The sequence below is a fragment of the Ranitomeya imitator genome, chromosome 4, assembly GCF_032444005.1.
Source record: "Ranitomeya imitator isolate aRanImi1 chromosome 4, aRanImi1.pri, whole genome shotgun sequence".
In the NCBI taxonomy this organism is placed as follows: Eukaryota; Metazoa; Chordata; class Amphibia; order Anura; family Dendrobatidae; genus Ranitomeya; species Ranitomeya imitator.
Window position 1 is genome coordinate 163,231,801 of NC_091285.1, and position 25,689 is coordinate 163,257,489.

The 25,689-nt window shown below is 44.7% G+C and overlaps 1 protein-coding gene across 1 annotated transcript in view; it reads left to right on the top strand.

The window, feature by feature from the left end:
- Positions 1-25,689, top strand: part of STK32A (serine/threonine kinase 32A) — a 363,613-nt gene that overhangs the window by 107,481 nt on the left and 230,443 nt on the right. The window contains exons 3-4 of the mRNA XM_069764076.1: positions 2,665-2,720; positions 4,658-4,809. Of these exons, the coding sequence (XP_069620177.1) occupies positions 2,665-2,720; positions 4,658-4,809 (208 nt within the window). The remainder of the gene's footprint in view (positions 1-2,664; positions 2,721-4,657; positions 4,810-25,689) is intronic.

Consider the following 25,689-nt stretch of genomic DNA (forward strand, 5'->3'; position numbering starts at 1 on the left):
TCTAATTTGTCCTTGACCATCTGAAGCTAATTTCTCCCAGTACATCATTGATCTTAACGGTGACCTACAGAATTCCGAATGTAAGCTCTCCACTGCTTCTATGCAAATATATTGCTGTTCTGCCAAACTTACATATTCTTCATTGCAGGGTGAAAATTTCCTTGAATGTTTCGCAGTGTTCCCATTGAAGCTCTTTATATCTAAAATATTGTATATTTAGTAAAAAAAAAATATTTTTTATGTTATCCTAACCATTATAACCAGTGGCGCAACTAGAGTCCAATGGCCCCCAGTGCAAAATATGGATCTGGGCTCTCGCCGGTAGCTTGGTCTGATGTATGGGCTTGTAGTGTTCTAAAGTCTGTAAAAACTTATGTCTTACCCATGTTAAAGAAAATACTTAAAAAAATATATAAATCTCATAGAAAACATGACGGTAAGATAATTTGCTAAGTAATACTTCTAAATTGTAGTCATACAGTTGCCAAATAACAAATATCACATTACAGTATTAATACTGAACAAGTCTGCTATACAGTAGCAAAACTAATATACCTATAATAAACCACAAAGGGGGGATTTTCACTACACAGTGACCAGACCACATATGACCACCACAAAGTAACCCAATAATAAACAAGATTTTAGGGTGTGTAAAAAGAGAGATAAAATCTTGCAATCCACATTTGGGCTCCACATCTTAAAAGGGATATTCAGAAGTAAAAGTCAGTTCAAAGACGGGCAACTAGATTATTACAAGGGATGGAAGGTCTCTCATATGAGGAGAGGTTGGAAAAGTTGGGCTTGTTTAGCTTAGAAAAAAGACGCCTCAGAGGGGATCTCATCTAATATATAATTGCCTAGAATACTACTTCCTGCAATTTGTGCCAACTTCCGTGGCTTTGTCCGGAGCTAATGTCCGGAGCTAATGTCCGGAGCTAATGTGCGGAGCTAATGTCCGGAGCTAATGTCCGGAGATAAGTGACGTCAACAGTGTCCAGTGTCTGATTGGTTGCCGCCTGCTGCGAGCGACCAATCAGAAACGTGCCGTACTGTGACACACTCCGCCCGCCATTTTGGTGTGATTTTTGAATTTTTACCTCACAGCAAGTTTCTACTGCGTGGAGGCGGGCCCAGTGACGTTGCTCTTCAAGCTCCTGCCGAATTTCGTCAAAAAAATGATAATACCATTTACCAAAACTATATATATTTAGTTGTGAAGTGGTTCAGTGACATTTTCACACCAATTTTGAACTTTTATTTGGTGTTTTCTCCATATACTGCCTATTATTTTTGTTCTTTCTTACTATTATTTATTAATTGTATTATTCTTACATTTGAATAAATAAAGTATATATGGATTCTAGACTCCCGATTCTTTAGAATCGGGCTGCCATCTAGTTTACATGTATAAATATGTGTGGTCAGTACAAAGGACTAGCACATGACTTATTCCTTCCAAGGGCCATACTTACGACCAGAAGGCACTTATTACAGGTGGAAGAAAAGTTATTCCGGCAGCTAAATAGGAAAGGGTTCTTTACAGTTAGAGCAGTCAGACTCTGGAATGTCCTACCACAAGAGGTAGTAATGGCAAACACTATAACCGCTTTTATAAAAGGGCTGGATGATTTCCTCAATACACATAACATTGTGGGTTATAGCTAAAGTAGTGATAAAATGTACGATTGGTGGAGAAGGGTTGAACTTGATGGACCTAGGTCTTTTTTCAACCTAGGTAACTATGTAACTATGCAATACCACTATACTGACCATTATAAAGAACCACAGTACAACACTAATACTACCACTAATGACAATTATACACAGGGACTGTATAGGTCTTATAGTATGTAAGTAAGTTCCTGGTAGCCAAAACCAGGAGTGGAACAATTAGAGGAAAAGTATAACAGAAACATATGCACCACTTCTGTATTTATCACCCACTCCTGGTTTTGGCTACAAATACTGATGTAAAATACTGACCAAATACTACTAGTGTGACGGCAGCCTTACTGGTAAAATGTCTTCGATATGACTTACATATATTTATGAAAAAAATGATAATTTTGCAGTTTTCTAACTTATAATTTTGTGCTCTTAAATCAGAGAGTGGTGTCACACAAAATAGTTAATAAATAACATTTCCCACATGTCTACTTTACATCAGCACAAATTTAGAAACATATTTTTTTATTAGAACGTTATAAGGGTTAAAAATTTTAACAACAATTTCTAATTTTTCCAAAAAAATTTACAAAACCATTTGATTTACTTTTTTTTTTTTTTTGATCACTGTGATAGGGTCTACTCTCGTGATAAAGGCCAACCTTGTATCTATGTGAAAGTGGCCTTTGAACTAAGAAAAGTGGCCTATATTTGTAATATCTGAAAATATCCAAATTAATAAGTACTTCTGTCACTATGGACATTTCCTCTAGAGTCAAAATGAATTAGGATAATGGATAAAGGCTTTCTCATTTTAAAATACTACATTGACGACTCAAAGTTAGTTTGAAATAAAAATTCTGAAATGTATAGAAGAGTTTTAGGACTTGTGACATAGCAGGTGATGGTTTCTGATCTGTTTAGTTATAGACATTTATTGAGTGTAAGTAAACTGCAGTATGTTATTGATTTACAGTTTTATTTTATTTTTTGCAGTAAACTTTAACCATTTTGAAATTTTAAGAGCTATTGGAAAAGGAAGCTTTGGAAAGGTAAGCTGTTTCATTAACATTCTTATTACAGTTTGCTTTAAATTGCATAAATATAATTTTTGTTTTAATCACATGAGATATGTAAATGATTCTACTGAAGGCAAGAGTTTGAAATGTACTTATCAGGTGATTCATGTGTGTCCAAACACAAAGCTAATAGGATAAGTTTTAACCTCAACATAAAAGTGTGGACAGAAGTGTGAGCAGCCTCTTCTTATGTCAGCATCCCTAAATGTTCCAGTACTATATCAGAAAGACAGGGTGGACAGCAGTGTGAAAATCCTCTTTTTACTTCAGAACCCCTGGTATCTCCAATATTAGATCAGAAAGGCAGAGTGGACAGCAGTGTGAGCAGCCTCTTCTTACCTCAATACCCCTATTATCTCCCTATTATCTCTAGACAAATAGACATAGCAGGCAAAAATGTGAGCAACCTCGTCATACCTTATCACCCCAGTAACTACAATATTAGATCAGAAAGACAAGCTGGAGAGAAGTGTGAGTGGCCTCCTCTTACTTCAGAACTGGTATATTTTAGTAATAGATACAGTAAAAAAGATAGGGTGGACAGCCTCTTCTTACTTCAGTACTTCTGATATCTCCAGTATTAGATCAGGTAGAAATTGTGGGTAACAAAGTGAGTAGCCTCGTTTTACATCAGCACTTCCGGCCTCTCCAGTATTAGATCAGAATAATATAGTGGACAGCATTTAGAGCAGCCTATTCTTATATCAGTACTGCTGGCATCTCCAGTACTATATCAGAAAGACATGGTGAACAGCAGTGTGAGCAGCTTCTTCTAACCTCAGTACCTCTCTCATATCTACAGTATTAGATCAGATAGACAGGTTGAACAGCAGTGTGAGCAGCCTCATCTTACTGCAGCACTCCTGGTATCTCCAGTATTAGATCAGACAGGTAGGGGGCCAAGCTTCTTATTGCACATGCTTACATGCACTTTTCCTATTTCTGGAAATGTAACAAGAACATCGCCATTTTAAAGTTGTGCAATTATTATCGCCCTAGATGAAACCAGTGTGATTTGCTAATTAAACGATTTTAGGAATACTATTAAAGTTGTCAATGTATATAAATTTACACTGAGAAAGACTCGACTACTGCAACATCCTTTTCTGTGGCCTCCCTGCTAACACCCTTGCACCTCTCCAGTCCATCCTTAACTCTGCTGCCCGACTAATTCATCTCTCTCCTCGCTGCTCCTCTGCTTCTCCCCTCTGCAAATCTCTTCACTGGCTCCCATTCCCTCTGCGTATCCAGTTGAAATTATTAATACTGACCTACAAAGCCATATATCCATATATCTCTGAACTAATCTTCCGATATCTTCACTCACATAATCTCTGGTCTTCCCAAGACCTCCTTCTCTCCTCCACAATTATTCGCTCTTCATCCAACCGCCTCCAAGACTTCTCCCGAATATCCCCCATCCTCTGGAATTATTTGCCCCAACACATCTGACTATCAACCACCTTCGGATCCTTCAGACAGAACCTGAAAACCCATCTCTTCAGGAAAGCCTACAGCCTGCACTGACCCCGCCGCCTCCTCACCACTACCGGAGCTACCGCCTCACCAACACCGGAGCTCCTGCAACCCTCAACCTATTGTCTCCATCCCCACCATCCTCCAGAATATAAGCCCACAAGGGCAGGGTCCTCGCCCCTCTGTATCAGTCTGTCATTGTTAGTTTGCTTACTGTAAGTGATATCTGTAATTTGTATGTAACCCCTTCTCATGTACAGTACCATGGAATCAATGGTGCTATATGAATAAATAAATAATAATAATAAATAATAATAATACATTTAATTTATTTTATTTTCCAAAAGAATCCTTTTCATTTAGAATTATTAAAAGTACAACAATACTTGATAAGAATCATGACATCTGTACAGTAACATTATTTTCTTTATCAGGTCTGCATTGTTCAGAAAAATGACACAATGAAAATGTATGCAATGAAATACATGAACAAACAGAAATGTGTGGAGCGCAATGAAGTGAGGAATGTGTTTAAAGAACTGCAGATCATGCAAGGTCTTGAACATCCTTTTCTAGTCAACCTCTGGTAAGTAATTAATTAGTTTCGTGGTCTGAGGTCAATGATACAGTTAAAATATATCAACTGAATCCTTGAACAAAGTTACTGAAGGTGTGCAAAGTTCTTCATGAGGACTGCAGACCTTTCATTTCTAACACTGTATTAATTGCTGATCATGGAAGGCTAGAGCTGAAAGACATGCTATCAGGTGACTCTCATCGGATCTTGAGACAGGGAAGAACAGGCTGCAGTACTCATTTTGGAGAAGAAATTTCTTTATGTGTTTTGAAATATTTTCAGTGCATCATTTCTTTGTAATGTTTTAGGCACACTGTTATGATACATTTACGTTTTTGAAGGTACATAGGGCAGCTTAGATATCTCGTCATCTACTTTAGAAAACACAAAAAATATATAATTATTTCAAGGAAATTGTGAAATGAAGTGTCACGTACACACTTCTCAGCATGTGACATGGCGTGTGCCTTCACGGGTTAATTTATCCCCTCTCACTCAATCCAGCTCTCAACCTCTGTTTTAGGCTATAAAGTGAGCATAAATCAAACCCTGACACATTCCGCACACCCCAGTTACTTAAGGCTACCACCACTCATCAAACACAGGGGGGGAACAGTCTCCAAAATATGTTAATGCCAAACAATCAAAGGTTCACACACTCCCTGAAAGGCAATTGGATTCTTTTAGACCATAGAAGGTACAACCTATTAAAGAATTTACGTTTTAACACTGGAAGTCCCAGAGACGGGTCATTTGACATTTCTACCTTTGAAACCCAGAGAAGGGTCAAATGACCTAAAGGATTTTATCTATAGCTTATCTTATCTCTATTCACTGTCTTTTGTTCTGTAATTAAGGGAAAAAGAACCGTAAGCACTACCCTATGAAGGTGCCCAGGTAGGATCCCACACCATATATCAATATAAAATAAACCCGGCACTCAACTTATGGTGAATCTCTTGGGATTTATTAACAAGAGAGAAGATAAATGTTTCGGCCAATATTGGCCTTCCTCAGTAACTATGTACAAAATAACAAAGAAAACAATATGAGTTAACATCACTCAAAAAGAAGGAAAACAAAGTATGTACACAAACAAAAAGATACGGTCCTGTGAGGAGTATATATTATACTATAACATGGAGTTCAAAAGTCACAACACAATAGGCTATGCACAAGACAAAACAATGGTCAGCATCTAGCAGGGAACAAGGAAATGGTATAACATAATAATGAAAATCCCAATGCGCTGCTAAGTGCCATATGAGAACAAAGAAAATGTACAAGTGGGAAACAGAGGAACATACCGTACTGCCAATAGGAGCGGTGAAAGGTGAGGCAGTGAAATTCTGCCAGTGCTGTGAGTTCTATGGGCGTGGTGAAAATGGTGTTAGTAAATATATGGCAGAGGTATAAATAAAGCCCCAAATGTAGGAGATCATAGTAGTGAAGTATAATTGTCCTACCAGGAAGTAGATAGAAGCAGGCTCACAGGGTCCGACCAAAACAGGGTCTGGAATAGCGTGGGTGGCCTGTATGGGGAGCGCATGATAGGTAAAAGCACTGCAAATGATGGTGGTGAGAGCTAAAGGTGGGAGGATAACAAACCTGATAGGAGCTGTGGAACAGATTAGTCCATGCGACGCGGTGTCCACCGCTTGTCTGCCTGGATGAGCAGCGTGCAGTGAATATAACAGGAAGTGGGCGTGGCTTAAGTCCGAGGCTGAATGTGTGTGACTACACATAGAGAGAGGAGAAAAGCTGGGCGTGCGCACAGAGTGCGTTCCAGTGACCTCATCATGCGTCCCACAGGGGTACGGTGGCTCAGAGGGATAGTGTCAGAAGCAGAGCTGGTCCAAGTGGTAAAAGGAAAGACCGTGCATGATATAGTGGATCCTAGGTGGCTGAAGGTCAGAAGCGGCGATTCTGAAAAGGAGACGTACAGTTAGAATAGGGTATATATCACCGATAAGCATACAACACAGGACAATAAACCTAGATTAAAGTAATAAAGTAATAAGGCATACTATATAGAATACTCTTATAGGAAGGATAACAGATCATATTCTCTGTTGAGACCCCTGGGGTAGAGGGTCCCTAGTGTGTGGATCCAATATGCCTCACGTTGTTTTAATCTTTGAATGCGGTCACCACCCCTCCGTGGTTGTGGTACATGCTCAATTATCTGAAATCTCAATTGAGAAACGCTATGATTATGTGCAATAAAATGTTCAGGTATGGGGAGAAGAAGGTTCTTGCAACGTACTGTGGAATTGTGCTTAGATATTCGGTCTTTAGCTGGCTGTGTCGTCTCTCCAATGTACATCAGGCCACAGGGGCATTTAATCAGATAAACTACAAAAGCTGTGTTGCATGTGTAGTATCCCCTTATATTAAAACGTTTGCCTGAGTGTGGATGATGGAATGAATCACCCCTGATAACATTGCTGCATTGATTGCAATGGAGACAGGGGAATGTGCCAAATTTTGGATTCTGTAGAAATGATTACCGTGGGACGGTGTTAGGAGGGGCAACGTCTGCTTTAACTAATTTGTCCCTGATGTTAGGTGCTCTCTTGAAGCAGGGAAGGAAAGGTGTGCGAAACTCAGAGACTTTAGGATGTGCCTCCTGTAATAGATGCCAATGTCTACGGATAGTTCTGTGGAGTATATAGGCATAAGGATGATAGGTGTGTACAAAAGGAATCCTATTAGACCCACCCGCCCTATTAGTAGATGGTGTATGGTTTGTGTTCTGTAGGACTGAGTTAGGGTAGCCCCGCTGTCGGAACTTATCGTGGAGTTCTTCTACCCTAGCCGGGCGTGTGGTGTCGTTAGATACTATGCGGTTAATCCTATGGATCTGAGACTTGGGTATTGAGGTTTTCATAGATTTGGGATGGAAACTGTTGAAGTGGAGAAGGCTGTTTCTATCTGTCTCTTTAGTATACAGATCAGTGGACAGTGATCCATCATCCTCCTTTATGACCAATGTATCCAGAAAACTGAGTTTTTTTAGGTCGTAGGCCATGGTAAAAGATAAACCTGGCCATGAGGTATCTAGGAATTGGTGGAAAGTCTGCAGAGATTCCAGTGGGCCTTCCCAGATGCAAAAAATGTTGTCGATGAAGTGTTTCCATGACCGTATGTGGTTATGGTAAAGGGGATGAGTGTAAATGAGTGTAGCCTCATAATCTGCCATGTAGCTGTTGGCGTAAGGGGGCGCTACGTTAGACCCCATTGCGGTCCCCCGTATTTGTAGGAAAAACGTATCCTGGAGCATAAAGAAGTTCCGTGTAAGTACAAGTGTGAGCAGTTCAGTACAGACATTGACCTGATCCCCTATCATTCCGGTAGAGCAAAGGAGCCGACTTATTGTGTCTATACCCTCCTTGTGTGGGATGGAGGTATATAAATCCTTTACATCAAATGATACTAGGAATGCCCCGTTAGATATGTTCCCAAGTTGTCTGATATGGGATAGGAAATCGCCCGTGTCTAGAATAAAGGAGGGTGCATTTTTGGTTAAAGGTGTAATGATCTTTTCAAGGAACACTGATAAAGGGGATAAAATAGATTCAGTTGAGGCCACTATGGGTCTGCCAGGGGGACATTGTAGATTCTTGTGAATTTTTGGGAGGGTATAGAACACCGGGGTGACGGGGTGTTTTTGAGTGAGAAATTCACATGTTTTTGAGTCTACTATCCCCAGATCTAAGTATTTCTGTAGGGTCTCTGTTATGAGTGTCCTGGTCTCATTGGTAGGGTCCCTTGGAAGTTCCCTATATATGGTAGCATCATCAAGTTGCCTCAAAATCTCCCTAACATAATCAGTTTTATTCATTACCACAATGGCTCCCCCTTTGTCAGCGGGCTTAATGACCAGATTGGGGTCATCTTGTAGGGATCTAAGGCCCTGTTGGTCAAGGGCTGTGAGGTTAGGGGCGAAATGTAGCTGGCCATTATTAATGTTTGTGCATAGATCCTGGAACGATTTATGTACTAAGTCAATGAATGCTTCCAGTGTGTGTGAGCCACGTGGGGGTCTGAATGAACTCTTAGGTCTCAGACCCAGGCTCTCTGCTGTTAATAATCTGGGGGCAGACCCACTAGGTGCTGTGGGGTTAGGCTGGGAAGGCATCTCTGAAAAGTATGCTTTTAGTCTAAGACGACGGAAAAATTTCAATAGGTCCATTTCGAGTTCAAATGTCCTGCACCTATATGATGGGCAATAGGATAAGCCTTTTTGCAGTATATTGTGTTCGGCTATCCCCAGAGTCCTGGAAGAAATATTGACAACTAATGGCCAATTACCTGCGAACGGGTCACTCGTTGTTGTATGTTGTCTCTGCCTGTACCTCTGGCCTCGTCTGGTCCTCTTCTTCTGTATTGTCTCCGGCCTTTCGATAAAAAATGGCTCGTGGGTGCTGGTTCTCTCCTCTCTGGCTCGGACCCCGAGGTGGAAAAGTCTACTGAAGATCTCGAAACATTTCTGTTTGAGGCCCACCTTGTGGAGGGTTTGCTGCGCCATTTATAGACTCGGTCCAAGTCGTAGTCCTCGGTATCTCTGGCGAATTTGTTTATTTTCTTGTTTTCTGTGTCTTTCCGATGTAGATCCAAGACAGTTTGAATCTGAGATTTCAAGGTACTTAATTCCTCAGCAGTACTCGTTGAGGACAGTTGCGTCTCGATACTCTGGATCCGGGCTGAGCTGGATTCAATCTCCTTATGGAGATGTTCTATGGTTATAGTTATTAAATCGAAATAACATTTATTGAGTATTTTCTCAAATTTACAGCAATATTCCGTAGAGTCACTAAAGAGAGTGGGACGTAGAGGGACTCTCAGGCCACGTGGTATGCGCTGGACCCGTAAATACTCAGTGAGAGTTGCGCAGTGCAGTTCTATATTGATAATGTGACGTTGTTCTCTTTCCAGGTCCCTGCCCCTGGTTTCCCTGGGGGGGACTTTAAGAAAGTCACTGGAGATGGTAGATTGTGCTATGATATTTGACGTCTCCTCAGCGTTATACGAGAAAACTGGGGAGGTCATGACCGTGGGGTGTGCTATACGTAAGGGTACACTTATGGGAAAAAGAACCGTAAGCACTACCCTGTGAAGGTGCCCGGGTAGGATCCCACACCATATATCAATATAAAATAAACCCGGCACTCAACTTATGGTGAATCTCTTGGGATTTATTAACAAGAGAGAAGATAAACGTTTCGGCCAATATTGGCCTTCCTCAGTAACTATGTACAAAATAACAAAGAAAACAAGATGAGTTAACATCACTCAAAAAGAAGGAAAACAAAGTATGTACACAAACAAAAAGATACGGTCCTGTGAGTATATATTATACTATAACACGGAGTTCAAAAGTCACAACACAATAGGCTATGCACAAGACAAAACAATGGTCAGCATCTAGCAGGGAACAAGGAAATGGTATAACATAATAATGAAAATCCCAATGCACTGCTAAGTGCCATATGGAAACAAAGAAAATGTACAAGTGGGAAACAGAGGAACATACCGTACTGCCAATAGGAGCGGTGAAAGGGAGGCAGTGAAATTCTGCCAGTGCTGTGAGTTCTATGGGCGTGGTGAAAATGGTGTTAGTAAATATATGGCAGAGGTATAAATAAAGCCCCAAATGTAGGAGATCATAGTAGTGAAGTATAATTGTCCTACCAGGAAGTAGATAGAAGCAGGCTCACAGGGTCCGACCAAAACAGGGTCTGGAATAGCGTGGGTGGCCTGTATGGGGAGCGCATGATAGGTAAAAGCACTGCAAATGATGGTAGTGAGAGCTAAAGGTAGGAGGATAACAAACCTGAGAGGAGCTGTGGAACAGATTAGTCCATGCGACGCGGTGTCCACCGCTTGTCTGCCTGGATGAGCGGCGTGCAGTGAATATAACAGGAAGTGGGCGTGGCTTAAGTCCGAGGCTGAATATGTGTGACTACACATAGAGAGAGCAGAAAAGCTGGGCGTGCGCACAGAGTGCGTTCCAGTGACCTCATCATGCGTCCCACAGGGGTACGGTGGCTCAGAGGGATAGTGTCAGAAGCAGAGCTGGTCCAAGTGGTAAAAGGAAAGACCGTGCATGATATAGTGGATCCTAGGTGGCTCAAGGTCAGAAGCGGCGATTCTGAAAAGGAGACGTACAGTTAGAATAGGGTATATATCACCTATAAGCATATAACACAGGACAATAAACCTAGATTGAAGTAATAAGGCATACTATACAGAATACTCTTATAGGAAGGATAACAGATCATATTCTCTGTTGAGACCCCTGGGGTAGAGGGTCCCTAGTGTGTGGATCCAATATGCCTCACGTTGTTTTAATCTTTGAATGCGGTCACCACCCCTCTGTGGTTGTGGTACATGCTCAATTATCTGAAATCTCAATTGAGAAGCGCTATGATTACGTGCAATAAAATGTTCAGGTATGGGGAGAAGAAGGTTCTTGCAACGTACTGTGGATTTGTGCTTAGATATTCGGTCTTTAGCTGGCTTTGTTTTCTCACCAATGTACATCAGGTCACAAGGGCATTTAATCAGATAAACTACAAAAGCTGTGTTGCATGTGTAGTATCCCCTTATATTAAAACGTTTGCCTGAGTGTGGATGATGGAATGAATCACCCCTGATAACATTGCTGCATTGATTGCAATGGAGACCCAAAACTTGATGCCAAACTTGTCTGGTTTTGTTGCAATGTATTGCAGAAAACAGCAGCGAGTCTTTGACGGGAAAAGCTGTTCATCATCAATAGTGATGTGTCGACTAGGGTTGTAGGATGCGATGCAGTTGGTGACAAACGATCTCCACACATCAGAGATTGCAGCAAACTTATCGGTCTCCACTCGCTCACTGCGCGTGAACATGTCATCAAAGCGTAGGTGTTGCATGATGTCTTGAAAGCGGTTTCGGGTCATAGTGGCAATGATCCTTGGGTTTCCCAGGTTTGCTGACCAGCTGTCATGTAGTGATGGAACCTTGGTCACCCCCCGCAAGATAATGACTGAAATAAATGCCATTAGTTACGGGAGACCCATGAACAAATCCACCTGCTCCGTGTGACGTGCATGTTGAGTAGTCCATTCTTCAATGCTACGAAGCATGTCAAGACTGATAAAACAGAGGAAGCTCTGAAGGCGACTCTGTATACTTCGTCTGGCCTTAGCACTTGGCTCTGCATCTGAAGGGTACGGTTCTATTGGGGTCAAATGGAGATGTTTCCCCACTTGTACTTCATGCCACACTGTGCCATCTTTTGCGGTCTCTGTCGGCTCACTCACCAACCGAGCTCTCTTTTTTGGTAGAGGCGGAGTCCCCTCATCTGCAAGATAAATAATTTCAAATAAGCATTTTGTTTTGGTTCAAAATAAAAAAGATAGTCAGGAAATAAAATAGGTAACTCACACTGCCTTTTTTGGCATCCTGTTCTGTCCGTTTTTGAAACAAGCAGAACAGGATCCCTTTTGGCCCCCATGCACCGTGGGTGATGTCCGTGTGCTATCCGTGAATCCACAGATAGCGCTGTCTGCTGTCACCACATACTCACCTCCCTCCAGCGCTTCTTCTCCTCTCACTTCCGGTTCACTCTTGGGCTCAGTGAAGTGAATATTCATAAGCTTAATGAGCGGCACCGGAAGTGAGAGGAACTGTCAGCGCTGGACTGAGGTGAATATGAAATTCTTTATTTTTAGGCTTTTCACTTTCCTCCGTGGTCCGTGCACACGGAAGTCACCGACCCTTATCTGCACCAACCCCTGCAAAACATAGGATCCAAATGAACAGGCAAAAAAGGGAGTGTGAAGCCAGCCTAACCTGAAGACAGCTCAGAGTCCGAATCCGGTTGAAGGACTATGTCTTCTCCATCTGAGTCAGAAGGGTTTGTGTTGCTCAGAATCAGTTCCAATGCCTCTTCAATGGTGTGCCTTCTCTCCATTTTCTTTCCTGTGAACAAAAGAGGTTTCTCCCCCACAGCACATAAAGCTGCATGCAAATTTGCTGTTATGACCTGGTGGTCAGTACAATAATGGACCTGGTGGTTAAGAGCACACGGAATGACCTGATAGTTACTGATAATAAGGACGAGCTCTGGGACGTGGGAACTCTGCTGACCGCAATCCCTAAACCTATCAAACACACTAGAAATAGCCGTGGATTGCGCCTAACGCTCCCTATGCAACTCGGCACAGCCTAAGAAACTGCCTCAGAGAAATTCCCCAAAGGAAAAGGCAGCCCCCCACATATAATGACTGTGAGTAAAGATGAAAATACAAACACAGAGATGAAATAGATTTAGCAAAGTGAGGCCCGACTTACTGAACAGACCGAGGATAGGAAAGGTTACTTTGCGGTCAGCACAAAAACCTACAAAAAGACCACGCAGAGGGCGCAAAAAGACCCTCCGCACCGACTCACGGTGCGGAGGCGCTCCCTTTGCGTCCCAGAGCTTCCAGCAAGCAAGACAACAAATTAAATAGCAAGCTGGACAGAAAAATAGCAAACCAAAGAAATACAAGCTGGAACTTAGCTTCTGATGGGAAGACAGGTCACAAGAACGAGCCAGGAGTGAACTAGACCAATACTGGAACATTGACAGGTGGCATGGAGCAAAGATCTAAGTGGAGTTAAATAGAGCAGCAGCTAACGAATTAACCTCGTCACCTGTGAAACTCAGAAACACCCACCAGAGGAAGTCCATGGACAGAACCAGCCGAAGTACCATTCATGACCACAGGAGGGAGCCTGACAACCGAATTCACAACAGCCCCCCACCACATCACCACACATAATCTCGCCCCCACCACATCACCACATATAATCCTGCCCCCACCACATCACCACACATAAAACCCACCCCCCACCTCATCACCACACATAATCCCGCCCCCCCACCACATCATCACACATAATCCCGCCCCCCACCACATCACCACAGATAATCCTGCCCCACCACATGACACATAATCCCCCCCACCCCATTACCACACATAATTCTGCCCCCACCACATCACCACACATAATCCCGCCCCCCACCACATCACCACACATAATCCCACCCCCAACACATCACCACACATAATCCCGCCCCATCACTTATAATCCCGCCACCAAATACCACACATAATCCCGCCCCCACCACATCACCACACATAATCCCCCCCACCACATCACCATACATAATCCCGCCCCCACACCACATCACCACACATAATCCCGCCACCCCAAGACATCACCACACATAATCCCACCCCCCCACCACATCACCACATAGAATCCTGCTCCCCCACCACATCACCATACATAATCCCGCCTCCACACCACATCACCACACATAATCCCGCCACCCCAAGACATCACCACACATAATCCCACCCCCCACCACATCACCACATAGAATCCTGCTCCCCCACCACATCACCACACATAATCCTGCCCCCCACCACATGACCACACATAATCCCGCCCCCCACCCCATTACCTCACATAATCCCACCCCGCCACCACATCACCACACATAATCCCGCCCCCCCACCACATCACCACACATAATCTCACCCCCACCACATCACCACACATAAAACCCGCCCCCACCTCATCACCACACATAATCCTGCCCCCCCACCACATCACCACACATAATTCCGCCCCCCACGACATCACCACAGATAATCCCGTCCCTCACCACATTACCACACATAATTCCACCCCCAAATTACCACACGAGGCTCCATCCCCACACATTAGCACACGAGGCTCCGTCCCCACACATTACCACATGAGGCTCCGTCCCCACAATTTACCACACGAGGCTCCGTCCCCACATATTACCACACGAGGCTCCATCCCCACACATTACCACACGAGGCTCCGTCCACACACATTACCACACGAGGCTATTGAATGTTATTATTATTTACTTAACTTTAATCACCAGCAGCGTTAGCTGGCTGGAAAAAGCTAGTAAAAATATACAGTGCTTCCATTAAATATATAAAAAGGTAAAAATAAAATGTTCTCTGAGATACCAAATCAGATATAGAGTATGAGGAGGAGCTTAGGGGGTGCAGGAACTGGTGTATGAGGTGAAGGGAACCCTGATAGAAGTAGGGCCAGCAATCCTCGGTGTTAGTAGCACATGTGCCTTGCCAGGCCGGGACTCTGCCCCAGCCTCCACAATGTTCACCCAGTATGCCATCAGGGAAATGTAGCATCCCTGGCCAAAAGCGCTTGTCCAGGTATCCGTCATTAAGTGGACAATCCCAGGAACTGTGTTGGTAACGGCACGGGTGATCTTCCTGGACACGTGCTGGTACAAGGCAGAGACTCCAGACCAGGAGAAATAGTGGCTGCTGAGGACCTAGCACCGGGGGATGGCTGCCGTCAGGAGTCGGCGGAAATCCTCTGTGTCTACATGCCTAAATGGCAACATTTCCAGGGCAAGCAGCCTGAAAATGTGCTCGTTTAACCTTTGGGCCTGTGGGTGGTTGGCTGGGTACTTTTTTGTTCATTTCAAGGCCTGGGGTAGGGATAGCTGAAAGCTGTGCTGGGACAAGTTTTTGCAAGTGCCTGATGGTGCTGCTTCAGAATGTGCAGGGACAGATACAGGGTGAGAGGCATCTGCACCAGTATCAAGGGAAGTACCTAGCACAGGGGAAGAGGCAGTGTTGTCACCTGTTGACACCAATTGTGAACGTCTTACTTAGATAACATATGCCTGATCATGCTGGTGGTGGTGAGGTTCTTAGAGGTCAGGCCCCTGCTTATCTTGGCATGGCATGCACATGTTGCAAATGATCATTTTATTGAGAAATTCATGAGTGATGGTGCTCTGCAGAACAGTTACCCGCCTTCTTCCTCTGGTCACTCCCACTTCCTCTTTCTACCTGCTTCAGTGCTGCTGATCCCTCCCCTTCTGCACTGCTGACCTCGCTCTGCATGCCAGCTTGCCAAGTTGGGTTGGTGACTTTGTCTGCCACCACCACATCTGTTACTGCTGCACCCTGGACCTCCTGAGTTGCTGACGTAACAACCTGACTTATCAGCCACTGTGTCTCATCATCATCTACAGGTCCTTCTCAAAAAATTAGCATATAGTGTTAAATTTCATTATTTACCATAATGTAATGATTACAATTAAACTTTCATATATTATAGATTCATTATCCACCAACTGAAATTTGTCAGGTCTTTTATTGTTTTAATACTGATGATTTTGGCATACAACTCCTGATAACCCAAAAAACCTGTCTCAATAAATTAGCATATTTCACCCATCCAATCAAATAAAAGTGTTTTTTAATAACAAACAAAAAAACCATCAAATAATAATGTTCAGTTATGCACTCAATACTTGGTCGGGAATCCTTTGGCAGAAATGACTGCTTCAATGCGGCGTGGCATGGAGGCAATCAGCCTGTGACACTGCTGAGATGTTATGGAGGCCCAGGATGCTTCAATAGCGGCCTTAAGCTCATCCAGAGTGTTGGGTCTTGTGTCTCTCAACTTTCTCTTCACAATATCCCACAGATTCTCTATGGGGTTCAGGTCAGGAGAGTTGGCAGGCCAATTGAGCACAGTAATACCATGGTCAGTAAACCATTTACCAGTGGTTTTGGCACTGTGAGCAGGTGCCAGGTCGTGCTGAAAAATGAAATCTTCATCTCCATAAAGCATTTCAGCCGATGGAAGCATGAAGTGCTCCAAAATCTCCTGATAGCTAGCTGCATTGACCCTGCCCTTGATGAAACACAGTGGACCAACACCAGCAGCTGACATGGCACCCCACACCATCACTGACTGTGGGTACTTGACACTGGACTTCAGGCATTTTGGCATTTCCTTCTCCCCAGTCTTCCTCCAGACTCTGGCACCTTGATTTCCGAATGACATGCAAAATTTGCTTTCATCAGAAAAAAGTACTTGGGACCACTTAGCAACAGTCCAGTGCTGCTTCTCTGTAGCCCAGGTCAGGCGCCTCTGCCGCTGTTTATGGTTCAAAAGTGGCTTTACCTGGGGAATGCGGCACCTGTAGCCCATTTCCTGCACACGCCTGTGCACGGTGGCTCTGGATGTTTCCACACCAGACTCAGTCCACTGCTTCCTCAGGTTCCCCAAGGTCTGGAATCGGTCCTTCTCCACAATCTTCCTCAGGGTCCGGTCTCCTCTTCTCGTTGTACAGCGTTTTCTGCCACATTGTTTCCTTCCAACAGACTTACCATTGAGGTGCCTTGATACAGCACTCTGGGAACAGCCTATTTGTTGAGAAATTTCTTTCTGGGTCTTACCCTCTTGCTTGAGGGTGTCAATGATGGCCTTCTTGACATCTGTCAGGTCGCTAGTCTTACCCATGATGGGGGTTTTGAGTAATGAACCAGGCAGGGAGTTTATAAAAGCCTCAGGTATCTTTTGCATGTGTTTAGAGTTAATTAGTTGATTCAGAAGATTAGGGTAATAGGTCGTTTAGAGAACCTTTTCTTGATATGCTAATTTATTGAGACAGGTTTTTTGGGTTATCAGGAGTTGTATGCCAAAATCATCAGTATTAAAACAATAAAAGACCTGACAAATTTCAGTTGGTGGATAATGAATCTATAATATATGAAAGTTTAATTGTAATCATTACATTATGGTAAATAATGAAATTTAACACTATATGCTAATTTTTTGAGAAGGACCTGTACATTTGGCATCAGTCGAACATCCCTTCGGCGGATATTAGCTACTCACAAATGGCACCCTTACAAAATCCAGCTGCTGCAGCATATCAACAAGGGTGACGAAGATCGGTGCACTGAATTTGCAGAATTGGCAAAACAAAAATTGGAACAGGAACCTCATTTTAAACAGAACATTATGTTCAGTGATGAGGCAAACTTTTTTGGGTGGGCCATTTATATGGATACACATAAATAACATGGGAATGGTGACAGTTTTCTTGCATTGAAATCTGCTGCAATGACCCGGGAACTGCATTTGCGGCGCCCTGCTTGTTCCTGTGCCCGTTCCTCACATGATGGGAATGCTGAGTGGCCTTGGGGCGATGGAAAGCTGGCAACACTATTTCTTCGAGGGCTTCGGAGTCCTCTCCCGTTTCTGGCAAGTTGGGCATCCTGGACAACGCATCGGCATTCGCATTCTTGTGCCCTGCCCGGGACTTGATGGTGAAATCATAATTGGACAACCGGGCCATCCACCTCTGCTCCAGGGCACCAAGTTTTGCTGTGTCCAAGTGTGTCAGTGGATTGTTGTCTGTGAAAACGGTGAATTTTGCTGAGGCCAGGTAGTGCTTGAACCTCTCCGTCACTGCCCAAACGATGGCGAGGAACTCCAGCTTAAGGGAACTGTAGTTGTCAGGGTTCCTTTCAGTGGGACGAAGTTTCCTGCTGGCGTAAGCAATTACCCTCTCTTTGCCCTTCTGGACCTGGGACAATACGGCTCCCAGTCCCATGTTGCTGGCATCCGTATACAGCACAAATGGTTGGTCATATTCAGGGTAGGCCAGTACCTCTTCTCCCGTCAGCGCCAACTTCAAACAAGTGAAGGATCCCTCCAGTCCGTTGTTCCAGTCAAATGGGGTATTCTTACCCTTGGTTTTCTTGGATTGGCCCACTAACAGGTCTTGCAATGGCGCGGCTTTCTTGGTGAAGTCCTTAATGAATCTTCTGTAGTAGCCTACCAACCCAAGGAACTGCCGGACTTCATGGAGGTTGCTGGGCTTCTGCCAGTCTCTGATCATAGTGACCTTGTCAGGGTCTGGGGCCACTCCTTCGGCACTCACTACATGGCCTAGGTACTGCACTTTGGGCTTTAATAGATGACATTTGGACGGTTTTACCTTTAGGCCAAAGTTGGACAGAGCTTCGAACACCTCTGCCAGGTGCTTCAGGTGGTCCTCATAGGTTTTGGAGAAGATGATGACATCGTCCAAGTACAGCAGGACGGTTTCGAAATTCTTGTGTTCCAGACAACACTCCATCATCCTCTGGAATGTTCCTGGGGCGTTGCACAGTCCGAACGGCATGTAGCTAAACTCACAGAGACCCATTGGCGTGGTAAAGGCCGTCTTTTCTTTGTCCTCTTCCGCTACGGGAACCTGCCAGTACCCACTGGTGAGGTCTAAGGTGGAGAAGTAGTTAGCAAATTTTAAAGCAGCTAATGACTCTTCTATTCTGGGCAGTGGGTATGCATCTTTGTGTGTAATGCGATTTATTTGCCTACAGTCAACACACATCCTCATCGTGCCATCTTTCTTCCTGACGAGAACTAATGGAGCTGCCCAGGGGTTACAACTGTCTCTAACTACCCCAGCCTCCTTCATCTCACGCAACATGTCTTTGGCACACTGATAATGAGCTGGGGTACAGGACGGTATCTCTCTTTAATGGGTGTATGATTTCCCGTGGGGATATGATGTCGGTGTCCTCCCAATAACGTTTATAAAGGATGTAAGGCAAAGTTGTCAGCTGAGAACCGGTGTCCAACAGAGCGTTCATGGGGATACCGTCGATCACAATGGGGAGAACAGGTCATCCTCCAATGTACTTGGCTCTCCAGATTTGCAGGCCTGGTAGTCCTACTCCTGGGGGTTGGCCCTCTGCCCCAGGAGTTACTCGTTTAAATGACAGTACCTTGCAATGTGGCCCACCTTGTTGCAGCGGCGGCAGATGGGTCGTCCGTCCTGATGGAAGCGATCGCCTCTGGTTGGCGGAACCCTCCTCTGTCGTTGCCAGGGGACATCCTCCGGTCTGGAAGCCAGCTTGATCTTCTCCTTGGGGACCTCCTGTAGGGACTGCATGGTCAGAGCTAAGGCAGCAATGCTCTTGGTCAGCTCCTGCATCTGGAGGCATAGTCCTGCAGGGGAGTCGTCTTCCAGGATCTGAGCATCGGCCTCGGCAGAAACTTGAGCATCTGGCACCACCTCCTGGTGGTACGTGAGGGCTTGACACCTGGGAAGTACTGCACGGCTGGGCTGTCGCTCCTGTAGCACTTGGATGGCCTTGTCTTTAAATTGTGCAAAGGTCAGGTTAGGATTCTGCATGGCCAGGAGGTGCAGTTGGGCCTTTTGGTGACTGCACAGGAGACTCTCGATGAACCGCTCCTTTAAGAGTTTATCCTCATCTTGCATGCTGTTTGGATCATCCTGCTTGATTGCCTGCAGTGCCTCCTGGAGATTAAAGGGAACCTGTCACCTGAATTTGGCGGGACCAGTTTTGGGTCATATAGGCGGAGTTTTCAGGTGTTTGATTCACCCTTCCCTTACCCGCTGGCTGCATGCTGGCCGCAAGATTGGATTGAAGTTCATTCTCTGTCCTCCGTAGTACACCCCTGTGCAAGGTAATCTTGCTTTGTGCAGGCGTGTACTACGGAGGACAGAGAATGAACTTCAATCCAATATTTCGGCCAGCATGTAGCCAGCGGGTAAGGAAAGGGTGAATCAAACACCTGAAAACTCCACCCATATGACCCAAAACTGGTCCCGCCAAATTCAGGTGACAGGTTCCCTTTAAGGGCATAGTCCCGTAAGCTATCCTGTGGCCTCTGCTTGCACCCATAGAACGTCAATTTAATTTCTGTAGTGGTGCGGGTGTCAAAGGTGGTTTTAAGCTTTGCAAAGACCTGCTGCGCAGTTCTTTTATCCGCAGCAGGCCAGGACTTCACTTCTCTCAGAGCCACTCCAAACAGTTGGCCCGTTACCATGTGAACTTTCTGAGGCTCTGTCAAGCAGCAGGCTGCAGATCCCTTCTTTAAAGTCAGTTAATGTATGCGATTCTCCAGAGTATCGTGGGAGCCAGGCTGCTCCAAGTATGTATGGCATGGAGAAGGGCATTATGGCCGCTGTAGGCGTGGCGGTGTCCAGCTGGCTAATGGAAGCAGCAAGCTCTGCGGACCCCGGCGGCAGTTCAAGGCCTGCGGCTGCACCTATTGCGGGGTCTGGAGGCGCACCCAGGTCAGCGGCTGCGACCGCTGCTACTTCCCTCCCTGGATCGGACATGGCCGCTCCTCCCCTCTGCTAACCTGGTGGAAGTCGAGGCTCCTCTCCGGAATCGGTACTTTGCAGCGTCTCTTCTGGCGGCTCCGCTGCACGGCCTCTCCACTTCTGGCTCTCCTAGGCAGCAGCACGTCACCCGTCTTCTTGCATCGCACTCCTTTCGGCTAGCTCTGCCCACGAGGCTATGGCTCCTCCCCTCGCGCTCCACACGGCGCAGCAATGGCGGATTTTTGCAGCAATTTGCAACATACAGTCTTTAAGCAAAGCGCAGTTCACATACAGTTCTGGCACAGTTCTTAGGCGCACATGACCTGATTTTTCAGGCTTAAGTAGATCCTGTTCGTGATGCCAAAATGGATCGCCCCCAGAGTAGGGCAATGGGGTACTCGGCACCGGGTCCTGCGGTTCGGGGGGATGTCACGGTGACTGACCCGGTCCGTGGCCCTCAGGGGTGTCCAGTAAAAGAGTTTATATAGGGGGTGAGGTGCAGTAAAGAACGAGGAGACAGGTTTGCAGTCTTTTACCTTGTTTACTGAAGACTTCAGATGGTATCCTCAGCCCGGAGCGCCAGATGACAGGGCAGGCAGAGTCCGGTCAGTCTGAAGGCAATTCTAGAGTCCCCTTATCCAGGTGGAAATCAGTAGCCTTCTTACTAGCGCCTGGGTGTTGTAGTACCTCCCTGCTGAGCTTCTCGGTAAGGTCCTCACAACTCTTGTGTATGTTCTGGATGTTATTTCTTCCTCTCTGTCCCCCAGATGGTGTGGATAGGACAAACCTATATGACTGATGGCCTGAGGCTTGTTTATAGGGACACTAGAGACGCCCCGACCCGCACAAGTTGCCACCGTGTCTTCTTAGGTGATTAGGTCGGACAGCTAACTTGGAGTTGACTGCCCTGCCAGTCTCTGGAGCAAGGCTTAAAGACAGTTGCTCCCTCGCTGTCCCTGGCTACCGGCTCCTGCGCTTCAGAAAGGAGCAGCTTGTTCCTGGCTGAGCTCCCTCTGGTATTTCTCTCTCCTGTGCCCTGCTTTCCTGCACACTCTCTGCAGGATGTTCACCTTTTTTGGGGTCCTTTCCCAGGAGTTACAGCACGTCATGCCAGCAGAGCTCCTCTTCTTCTCTCTCCCTGGCAGGAACTCCACCCCTTTTCCTCCAGATCAGGATGTTAAATAGGGAAGTTCACCCTAAACAGGCTTAGAGCTCCCCCTTCTGGTCTGGAGTGTGAACATGTTGTATGTGTGTAATACCTGGATGTGGTTGTCTTTCATTGCCTTCAGACATGACATCACTTCTCCCCTGAAAGGATAATGACATCAAGGCGATGACCAGAACACTGGAGCGCCGCACATTCAACAGACATCAACACAATTTTTATCCTCACGTGTTAACCTCTGCGACATGTCAATGGCTGTAAACAAAGAGAAACTTGTAAATAACTCATGAAATAATAAATCTACATTAAAACCAAAATGGCGCAAAAATTTAAGCAGTTCTTCTTTGTTTGATGGCTTGTGACTATCCATCATCCTCTTGACTACATTCCAGAGGTTTTCAATGGGGTTCACGTCTGGAGATTGGGCTGCCCATGACAGGGATTTGTTGTGGTGGTCTCTTAATTTTTGGCAGAACTGTATATTAATAAGCCATCGGCCCTTTTCACTTCAAAATTTTCTTTGCTCATCTAGAAAGTGGATCCACAGAAAAGCATTTTTTCCCTTCATTGAGAGGGTATCCTAAACTGGCAATGCCCAAGCAAAAACACATTTGCCCTTGGGAAGGTGTACGTACATATAAAAGATTGTTTGAGGTAGGCCTCTAAAAATTGACAATGCGAGCATCATAAACACCCTTAAATTTTTTTTAGTGAGGATAGCATGATCACCCTGTTGATATGGTAGAGAAGGAGGAGGATGACACAAAAATGCCGAAATCCTGAAGCGTATATTCATGCTTTGGTGAGAAGGGATGCATGGGAAAATATCAGAAAAAAAAAGCATTATTCATTTTGATAAGAGTCAGCCTGTCAGCATTTTCAGTTGACAGTCGGATGTGCCTATGGGTTTTAATTAAAGATGAGCGAAATTGTTCGGAAAATGATCACCGAACATAAATTTGGCACGAATATGGTACATTCGGATTCATGATCAGTAACACGAGCATTTTTCTTAAAATCGGAAAAATTTGGTAACATTCGGTAAAGGTGCAGAAAAATAATTGCTTTGCCACTTAAGTATTTTAACCCCTTAACGACCAGAGATATTTTTGGTTTTGCATTTTCATTTTATGCTCCCCTTCTTCCCAGAGCCATAACTTTATTTTTTTGGTCAAGATGACCATGTGAGAGCTTGTTTTTTTGTGGTACGAGTTGTACTTTTGAACAACACCATTGGTTTTGCCATGTCATTTACTCGAAAATGGGAAAAAAATTTCAAGGGCTGTGAAATTGCAAAAAAAGTGCAATCCCACAGTTGTTTTTTGTTTTATCTTTTTACTATGTTCACTAAATGATAAAACTAATATGCCATTATGATTCTTCAGGTCATTATGAGTTCATAGACACCAAATATGTCTAGGTGTTTTTTCATCTTAAGTGGTGAAAAAAAATTCCAAACTTTTTTTAAAAATTGCATTATTTTCCGATACTTGTAACGTCTCCATTTTTCGCGATCTCGGGTTCGGTGAGGGCTTCTTTTTTTGCGCGCTGAGCTGTCATTTTGCATGATAACATTTTGGTGTAGATACGATCCGTTATTGTATTTTCTGCAATGTTGCGGCGACCAAAAAAATGTAATTCTGGCGTTTTGAGCTTTTTTCTCGCTACTCCGCTTATCGATCAGGTTAGTCTTTTTTTTATAGATTGGGCGATTCTGAATGTGGCAATAGCAAATATGTGTATGGTTTTTTTTATTGTTTTATTTTGAATGAGGCAAAAGGGTGGTGATTTGAACTTTTATATAGTTTTAATTTTTTAAAAACATTTTTTTTACTTTTGCATGCTTTAATAGTCTCCATGGGAGACTAGAAGCTGCACTTGTTTGATCGGCTCTGCTACATACAGGCGATGATCAGATCGACTGTATGTGAGAGGCATACAATCCAAGCTGCTTGAGGTCTAGTGTGAAGTTTCCAAAATCAGTGATGGTTTGAGTAGCCTTGTTATCTACTAGTGTAGGTCCACTGTATTTCATCAAGACCAGAGTCAGCGCAGCCGTCTACCAAGAAATATTAGAGCACTCATGCTTCCCTCTGCCTACAAGCTTTTTGGAGATGGAAATTTCATTCTCCAGCAGGACTTGCCAACTGTCCACACTGCCATAAGTACCAATACCTGGTTTAAAAACAACAGTATCACTGTGCTTGATTGGCCAGCAAACTTGCCTGAACTTAACCGGTATAGTTAAGAGGAAGATGAGAGACACCAGACCCAACAATGCAGATGAGCTGAAGGCAGCTATCAAAGCGACCTGGGCTTCCATAACACCTCAGCAGTGCCACAGGCTGATCGCATCCATGCTCGCCGAATTAATGCAGTAATTGATGCTAAAGGAGCCCAAACCAAGTATTGAGCGCATTTGCTGAACATACATTTCAGTAGGCCAACATTTCGAATTTTAAAATAATCAAGCTGGTGTTATAAAGTATTCTAACTTACTGAGATAATGACTTTTGGGTTTTCATTGGCTGTAAGCCATAATCATCAACATTGACAAAAATAAACACTTGAAAGAGATCACTCTGTTTATAATGACTATATAATATATGAGTTTTGTCACGCCGTTCTGTCTGTATCTGGTTTTTGGCATGACAATGCATGTCTTTGCTTTAACCCTTTGCTCCTTTCCCTCTAATTGGGCTGGGATACTGTTGGCTGTTACCTGTATAGAGCCTTCTTAGTTCCCTGCTTTGCTGCGTAGCCGTACATGGGTGGTTAGCCGCTGTGGAAGCTGTCCACGGGTTGCAAGGTCATTTGCAGCTGGTGCATGACTTTCCACGTGTGTCAGTGCATGCAGTCACAGCCTGGTGCCCTGAGCCTCAGTTCCTGCACTGATTGTGCTGTAATGGTTTCTGTTTGTGCTTAGGGCGGGCGCGGCCACACCGCCAATGCTTTTATCAGGGTTAGGGTGTGTACTTGAAATGCTTTACCCAGCCAGTTGCTGAGGGGCAGCTCCTATATAAAGTTCCCCTGCCCTAGTCACAAAGCTCCTGAACTTTGCTATGTGTGTTTGTGCTCATGCACCTCTCCTGTCTATGTTTTGGTACCAAAGTCCTTGCCTTGATTCTTGTTTTGTCCTGTTCTGGCACCTGTCCTGGAGGCGGTAAATCCAGACCTGAATCCTTGATCCTGTACCTGTCCTGTACCTGAACCTGTCTGAACTGTGTCTGCTGTGATTATGTTCCTGTCACACCTCTGCATCTGGAGCCTTACACCCTGTGACTTTGAGTCTCTTGTAACCAGTGTTTCTGCTCAGCATCTACTACTCTGTGCTCTGACTACCATGCGGTGTTAGCCCCGTCTGGCCCACGTCCAGTACGGCGGTGCTTGCACCATCACGCTTGAGTTCCTTCCTAGGTCCGATGCCCGGAGCCTGACGACCGCAGTCTGGAACCTGATGACCGCTGCCTGGAGCTTGGAGCCTGATGACTGGTGGTGCTTGTAGGTCATGTCGGATGTCTGGAACCGAACGACTCCTCTCTGATGTCTGCCTGTGACCCTGGGTCCAGATGTCCTGATGTCCTGTCTGTACCCTGTAACCCTGCCTGTGTTCTGATGTCCTGATGTCCTTCCTGTGTCTGATGTCCTGATGTATTTGATGCCCTGGGCTGCCACGTCAGTGTCCCAGATTTCTATCCGGTATTCCTGATGCCCTGCCTGT